This window comes from Triticum aestivum, chromosome 3B, assembly GCF_018294505.1.
Source record: "Triticum aestivum cultivar Chinese Spring chromosome 3B, IWGSC CS RefSeq v2.1, whole genome shotgun sequence".
NCBI classification, from domain to species: Eukaryota; Viridiplantae; Streptophyta; class Magnoliopsida; order Poales; family Poaceae; genus Triticum; species Triticum aestivum.
This window is the reverse complement of record NC_057801.1, coordinates 839268447-839276078: the sequence shown is the minus strand read 5'-3', so window position 1 is coordinate 839276078 and position 7632 is coordinate 839268447. Positions and strand designations below refer to the sequence as shown.

Sequence of the window (7632 nt, the reverse complement as noted above, 5' to 3'; positions counted from 1 at the left end):
ATAGAAGAGGAGTTTTTACGGTTAAATCAGCCTACAGAATGATCAATGGAATCAAACATCAGCGAGAGGATTGGCTAGAGCACAAGCCGAGTCACTCGAACACCGAAGCTGATAGCAAATCCTAGTCGCAACTTTGGAAAGTGAAAATTCCTTCAAAGCTTAAGGTTTTTGTTTGGAGACTAGCCCAGATGTCACTACCGATTGGGTCCCTCCGCCATGAGCGCAATATGGCCACGTCCCCTGAGTGTGGCCTTTGTCAGGAGGGTTATGACTCTTGGCGCCACTCCCTTTTTGAGTGCAGAATGGTACGGTGTGTATGGGCGCTCTGTGATGAGGAAATCGTTGAGCATATAATATCAAACAGAACTGAGGATGCACGATTATGGCTCCTCTGGCTTTTTGAATCAACGAACCAGCATGATCTTGCTAGGGTTCTAATCACCATGTGGGCCATATGGTGGGCGCGGAGAAGGGCGATCCATGATGATGAATTTCATAGTCCTTTAGCTACTATGTGTTTTGTGAACAGGTATCTCGAGGATCTTCAGATAGCCACAAAATGAGAACCAACAAAACATGCAGGTGTAGCAACACCAAGAGGTCGGAGATGGATACCACCAGGCGAAGATGCTGTAAAGATCAATGTCGATGGAGCCGTTTCCCGCTCAGGAAGGACGGGGGCAAGCGCGGCAATATGCAGGGATAAAAATGGCTGCTACATTGGTTCGTCAGCGGTGGTATTTGAAGGCCTGGTGGAGGCAGCAAGTTTGGAAGCTCAAGCATGCAACGAGGCCCTCGCTCTTTCTCAAGATCTCCTACAATCACATGTGATAATAGCTTCGGATTGCTCGCAAGTCGTTTCAGATATTAATGGTTCTGCGCCATCTTCTTCTTATGCTTTTGTACTGGATGAAATTAGTACTAGAACTTTAGATTTTGTTAAAGTTGTTTTTTGTTTTGAGAATAGGGAGGCAAATGTTGAGGCACGTGCCTTGGCAAAGGCAGCCTCGACACTCCCTGTTGGTCGGCATGTATGGCTAGGGAACTTACCAGACATTATCTGTATTCCGTCTGTTTTGGTTGAAGAATAAAGCCCTAGTTTCACCTCAAAAAAAATATTTACGTACGTAAGATTGATATATGTCTCAAAAAGAAAGAAAAAATACGTAAGACTGATTACGTAAAACAAACAACTAACTGGCCGGCTGATATGCAACAAACAAAATGTACATCGACGATTCTCCATCTGCTTCCTTCTTTCTTTCCAAGTTTCCATACGCCGGCATGCGCCGGAGCAGGTGGTCGGACCTCCCGGTGGATCTGCTCCGCGAGATCGCTGGCCGCCTGCACGTCGCCGTCGACTTCGTCCGCTTCCACGCCGTCTGCAAGCCATGGCGCAGCTCACGCGACCTGCTGTCCCAGACAACGGCGACCCACCTGTTCCTGCCCTGGATCCTCGCGCCGGTGGTGTCGGACTCCCCGCTCAAGCTCTGGTGCGTCTTCTCCAAGTCCGGCTACTGCGCGCCGCCGACAGTGCCTTCTAGGGACTGGGTGTGCAGCGCCGACGCCACCGCTCTTTGGCACCACCCCGTCACCAGCCATCTTCGCCCCAGCTACTACACCTACCTGTCTCGTTCCCCGCTCATCCGGTGGGAGGAGGGTCATCCAAGTGGCATCGTCTACGGCGACGGCACCACCTTTGTCTACAGCATCTCCCGCGTCAAGTATCTGCATGACACCATCACCAGGTTTAGTGCGGCTCTTTTGTGTCCCGGTGACACAGAGTGGACGCTCGTCCAGAGGACCCTTGAGACCCCCTGGCTCGGGTGGTCCGGCGAGTTTTGCGCCGCGTACCACGGCGGCAAGATCCTCCTCACTGTCAAGCCTAAACTGTGGCATGCCATCACGCCCAACAGCAATGTCGCCTGCGACGTGGTGGTCCCGAGGCTGTTGATGCCAGACGAGCACGACAGCTACTCAGAGCTGTCTAACTACGTCCTCGAATCCCGTGGCGAGCTTCTGTGGGTGTCGGTCCAGATCTGGTCACGTTTCACTTATAAGTTTGCGTTTGGCAGCGGCCGGTTTCGACAGTTCTCGGTGTCGGTGCATGCACTAGAGGAGTCATTGCTAGTGCCGAAGAGGATCCAGTGGGTGAGGAAAGACAGCCATAGCCTGGTTGATCGTGTGTTCTTTCTAGGCTCACCCGTTAGTTTCGCGGTGGACGCCTCGCTGATGGGCGGCCATGGCGGGTGCGCCTACTTTGCATCGACGAGGCCTGATGAACAGTATGGTGTGTTCAGGTATAGCCTCATCGACGGTAAGACCGAGTTGGTTGAGCAGCTGCCTCTGGGATGGCACAACGAGAAGTGCACGTGGGTCGTCCCCCAGCCCACCATTGCTCCAATTCAGGTGCACACTCTCTTGGAAACATCTTAAACTGAATTTTGTTTGTTAATAGATTCATTCATTAATTGTCTCATCGTCTAAGAGTTTAACATCGTCTAACGAATCACCTATATATGGTTTGGCTTTATCAGGAAATCACCAAGGGTAGTAAGCTGAAGGATCCAAAACTACAACAACATCATCAGATAGTTCCAGTAGTTACAAGCCGAACCCGAATACACATCAAGCACATCCAGAGGCATTACGAGCCTAGTTTCAGGGTGTTGGTGCGTAATCTGCCTCTCACGGTGAATGACTCTCAATTGCAACACTTCTTCAGCAGGCATGGCCAAGTTTCCAGCGCGGAGGTAATCTACTACAAGAAGACCAAGACCTCGCAAGGTATCGGTCTCGTCACAATCGCGACTACGCACCTCCATCAGGATGATGCTCTCGCCGCTCTCGATGGGCTAATTTTAGATGGATGCAACCTCAATGTTATCTTGGTTGGCGACAGACCACAAAGGCGACGGCGCAGCGGCAAGTTGGTCTTCCACCAGAGCTAATATAGCTACACGTAGCTTGATCTCCGTGACTCCATCATAGCTACAGTGAAGACATTTCTTCCTTAACTGTATACTCCTTCAACCTTTCTACATTTATTATCTCGAAATTTGCCTTTGTAGTCATGCATAATGACGAAATGTGTTTGAAAAAACACGTCCTATCCCTACTCTTTTAAGACCGTGCCAGGATGAGAGCATCTCCAATAGCTTCTCTATTTTAGGGCACCAAAGTGTGTGTGGAGTAAAATTTAGGGCAAGCAAAAGGGAAAATGCCCATGTGAGCCCGAGCTGCAGTAATCCTGGAATCTATACCACTACTTCATCTCGCGATCGGTGCGACCAGAGGTATTTGTACAGGTACAAGGCCCACAAGTCAAATGTCGTTATGACGGGACAGAAGGAGATACACGATGTGGGCCGTCTCAGTCAAGATTCTGGTCTAATGTGGACCGGCAAGCCCATTTACTACAAACCACCGTTGGACCTACCAATCTTCTTAGCCTAAAAAAAAACCATTGTTTTTCTCGTTAAAGAATGACAGCATCAGAAACAGCAAGCAATATTTTGAAGTCTGAAAATGTCCTATCTAGCATGCTAGAACTGAAATTATTCTTTTGGTACTCTGCTAACACACATGTTATGTTCATCTAGGCTCAAGAATTAACAGTTCAGGACTACCTTCAGTACATGGCTGCCTAGCAACCCCATGTGGGCATTCACATGCAACATATGTTTTACCTGTTTCAGTCTCCTCCATCTGGTTCACACTCGTATAGTATATGGCCGAATTGCCCAAACATAGCTCTGGTATATATCTTGCCATCATGTCTTTCGGCTGCTAATTAAGTGGTCTCCCCTGCAAAATCAGCGATTTAATGTTGTCAGATAACTACTTGGTATCTTACAATCTTGTTCGGTTCTCCTGATAATTTTCCTCAGACTCCCTATCAAACATACGCATGGGACAGCCAGGAGGCACATAATTTTTCAGCATACGGTTAGCGCTTTCACTCTGCTGCGTACTGGTCATGTACTTCGGTTTGTATTTTTCTACAAGGAACCTCCAAGCCTCCTCAAACTCATCTATGGTCAGCATATGATTAACAATCTAAAGTCGCTCTTCTTATAGTACACAACATGTTGGGGATATCATTAATTGAGCAAACAACCATAGATTGTCACCTGTCAGCATTGTTTCAAGAAGGAAACGGCGCCATTGCATCGCCATCACCGGCCAGCTGCTGAAGACCAGATCTTCGTTGTATCAAACATCACAACATCTCCAAAGAACGTGTACTGCAACCTGCTGTTACCACTAGCCCACATTAGACTGCAGGTAATTTGATCAATGAAGTTAAGTAAAGTCCAACACAATGTTGAGTGGGTCATAAAAAAACAAGGAAAAGTTCTTCAGAAGCAGGCATACTGCACAACCACATACTATCTCCTGCATGCATTTTGTACGTTTCTCATCCAGCCTGCTTCTTCCATACCTAATGACGAATCCTTTTTGAGCCTCGTCAAGTGTGTCCAAGCTTGTTCCTATCTTTGGCACGATAACAATCTCAACAGGCTGCTCTGCAAACTTCCGGATTGTTTTTTCAAGGGCTGATATCCTGTCTGGGCGAGGGGCTCTAACTAATGCAGCAGCCCCAATCTGCACTCTGTACAATAATGAAGATTAGTGCACGTAGTCAGTCTCATCTTAGATTAATGCGATAGGATGAAATCAAGCAAAACAAAATTAGTTATAATATTCTCACAGTAAAGAACAGGCCCGGATTGATGCCACAGAACGACATCAACCAAAACAAAAATAATTATAATGTTCACACAATAAAAATCTCTCATGGCCGCGGCGAACATGGGTGACTCCTTCAATTTGTTCACATGTGTCGACAGATCCGGCGCTGCTTCTATCAGCTTCAGCGCGAGCTCCTTGTGGCCGCTACGAATGGCATGGTGGAGCGCGTTGCAGCCATCAATGTCTTGCTTCAACATTGCCTCTCTCAATCGTTGTGCGTGGTAGCATCTGAGTAGAACAGAAGCCAGGGAGATGTAGCCACTTTTCACCGTGACAAGAAGTGGCGTCTCCCCATCCAAGTTTACGGCGACGAGGAGAGACTCCTCTAGGGCCACCACATCCGTGCAAAATACCTGGTGGCCATGGATGGATGATATGTGAAGACAAGTGTTCCCAGCTGGAGTTGTTCCAAGAAGAATGCTTGGATCATCTGAAGCCATCTCCTTCATTGATGTGGAATTACCAGAAATGGCTGCTTGCAGGAGCCGTTTGTCCATCGGTGGCGGTCCTTGACATCCTCCAGATGAACTTGCTATTGTTGTACTGACTGACATCTGTGTGCCTGTTTAACTGCGGTCTGCTGGAAGAGCAAATATAGTGATGGGTAAATGAGTAGGCATTGATAGTCTGATTAAGATGGGAAAAACACCAAACAAATATAAGATCCATGCAAGAAGATTCCGTAGAAACAATCAAGTTGATAGCTGAAGAAATGAGGTGACAAATTTAAGCATAAACTCAGGAAAATGAGGTGACAAGTTTAAGCATAAATTCAGGGAAAAATATAGTACTGCGCCTAAAAGGGAATGGATTAAGGTGTGCGTATAAGCTTAGTACCGGCGGAGGGGAATGGCACCTTTGATGCTGCTTTTCAATACATAAAATCAGTGTTGAGAATACCGGCCGCTAATCGGTTATAAATTCCTTGCCGGCGGGTGGGTAATTGAGTAGTTAGCCGGTTAATTGGCGGATTAGAAATAGAATTCAGGTAATCCTCTACTCTCGCCAGCTGCCCGAGATGTTACCGGTTAACAATTTCCCAAACATTGGAAAAAAGCTGAATAGGAGTTGTATAAACACAGGACAGGCAAGCATGAGCGTGAGCATGAGCATGAAGCAACCAGGCAGTGGATGTAATGGAGTCGAAAGGCGGACGGACCTTCTTGCTTCCTCGTGCGAGCTGCGCGATGGCCGGGGTGGATGAGGAGGAATTGGGCCGGGGATGGGATGGGATGAAGGGATCGATTTAGGCGACGGAGTGGATGGGAGGAAGGAGTGACCGAGCATGCAGCTGGCTACTGGTATCGATGGGAATATATCCATGCATGAACAACACGAGGCGCATTTTTTTTAAAAGGAGGATGACCCCCGGCCACTGCATCTGGGAGATGCATACAACCATTTTATTGATTATTCTCGAGGACCTTACAAAATATAACAACCACTGAATCCGCCATCTTGGCAGCATCTGCCGCTACTCCTATCGAAATAATGAAGGGGTGCAAGCTGGGCCACATACCCATACCTCTCACCTAAGCCTAACATCTAAAGTCGGAGGCCCCGACCGAGCCATCTGCTGGGTCTGGGGCTCAAACGGGTCTGACGCACTCACATGTGTCGTCGCCGCCATCTTCCACTGGTCCATCTTCATAGCAGATTGAGGTGACAACCTTGGCAGGTCCTCCGCAATCGACGCCACCATGACGCCAAACGACGACCTCCACCTATGCGAGCCTTGGTAGATCCTCCGCCATTGACGCCACCACGACGCCAGCCGATGACCTCCACCTACGCGAGTCCATCTTCGAGCAACAGACGTAAATCCATGCTAGGAAAGGGCCGCAGCTCCACCCACAAGCGCCACCCAACCCCAAAGTTTCCAAAGTGGCGCCTTCAAGAAGGGAACAGCGCCGTGAGCGCTGCCGCCGCCCAACAGAGTTAGGGCTTTCGCCCGGGAGACCTAGGGGAAGGTGAAGTGAGGAGATCACTCCGTGTCGACACCTCCAATGAGGGAAACGACGCCCTCAGGTGTCGACATCGGCGCGGCCGATCATGGCCGGCCAGGGATTTCGCCCGAATTAGATCTCCGCCACCAGCAGCATCTCCTGTACAAAACCGACGATTGAGAGGAAGCGCGGCCCGACCAGGCTCGCCCGCACGCCGAACAGGGGAGGAGAGGATGCGCCAGATCGCGCACACCGACCGCCGCCGGCCGCCAACGACCACCGGATCCCGTCGCCCGCGCGGCCGGGACATCGAATCCACCACCTGCACGGCTGTTAGCCGGCCGTGCCTTGTCAATGAAGCCGCCGCTCCAGATCCGGGGTTCCCTACACAGGAACAGGGCAACCGAGGGCCTGTCGCCGCCATCCTTGACGCCCTGGGCTTGCCCGACGGCTGCCTCAGGCGGCGGCGAGGGAGGGAAGAGGGGAGGGGGTGAGGAGGAGGGGCAACTAGTGTTGGGAGGAGGAGGCGGCTAGGGTTGGGAGGAGGAGGCGGGTAGTTCTTCAGGCAAGTTAATTGATGGGGTGGACGAGGCGCATGTATAGATATTAAAAATACTAGCAAAAGAGCCCGTGCGTTGCAACGGGAGAAAAAAATAACACACACTCTAAACCCAATAACCATAATATGTTCATGCCCTTTATTTTAGCGAGGCATCATTTTTGTGTTGCCGCTTATCCTCCTCATCTTCAGTGGCCTTGGTGTTCACACAAACCAAAGTGTGTTTGAATGTTGTTTTTCCCCTGCCAGTTTGTTCAGAGGTGCTCATGTGTGGTTATCGATGTTTTCTTTCGTCTCTTTATGATTTTAGTGGTTGTTTATTTGCAATCCAGATCGTCGCGGTATGAAAGAAAAACAGACGTGCCCTATAGG

The 7632-nt window shown here is 49.4% G+C and overlaps 1 protein-coding gene across 1 annotated transcript; it reads left to right on the top strand.

Moving 5' to 3' along the window:
* The first annotated feature begins 1242 nt into the window (after positions 1 to 1242).
* Positions 1243 to 3025, top strand: LOC123066998 (uncharacterized). Its single transcript, XM_044489963.1, has 2 exons — positions 1243 to 2409; positions 2538 to 3025. The coding sequence occupies exons 1-2, from the start codon at positions 1285 to 1287 to the stop codon at positions 2949 to 2951; spliced, it is 1539 nt and encodes a 512-aa protein (XP_044345898.1). The 5' UTR covers positions 1243 to 1284; the 3' UTR covers positions 2952 to 3025.
* The last annotated feature ends 4607 nt before the right edge of the window (positions 3026 to 7632 follow it).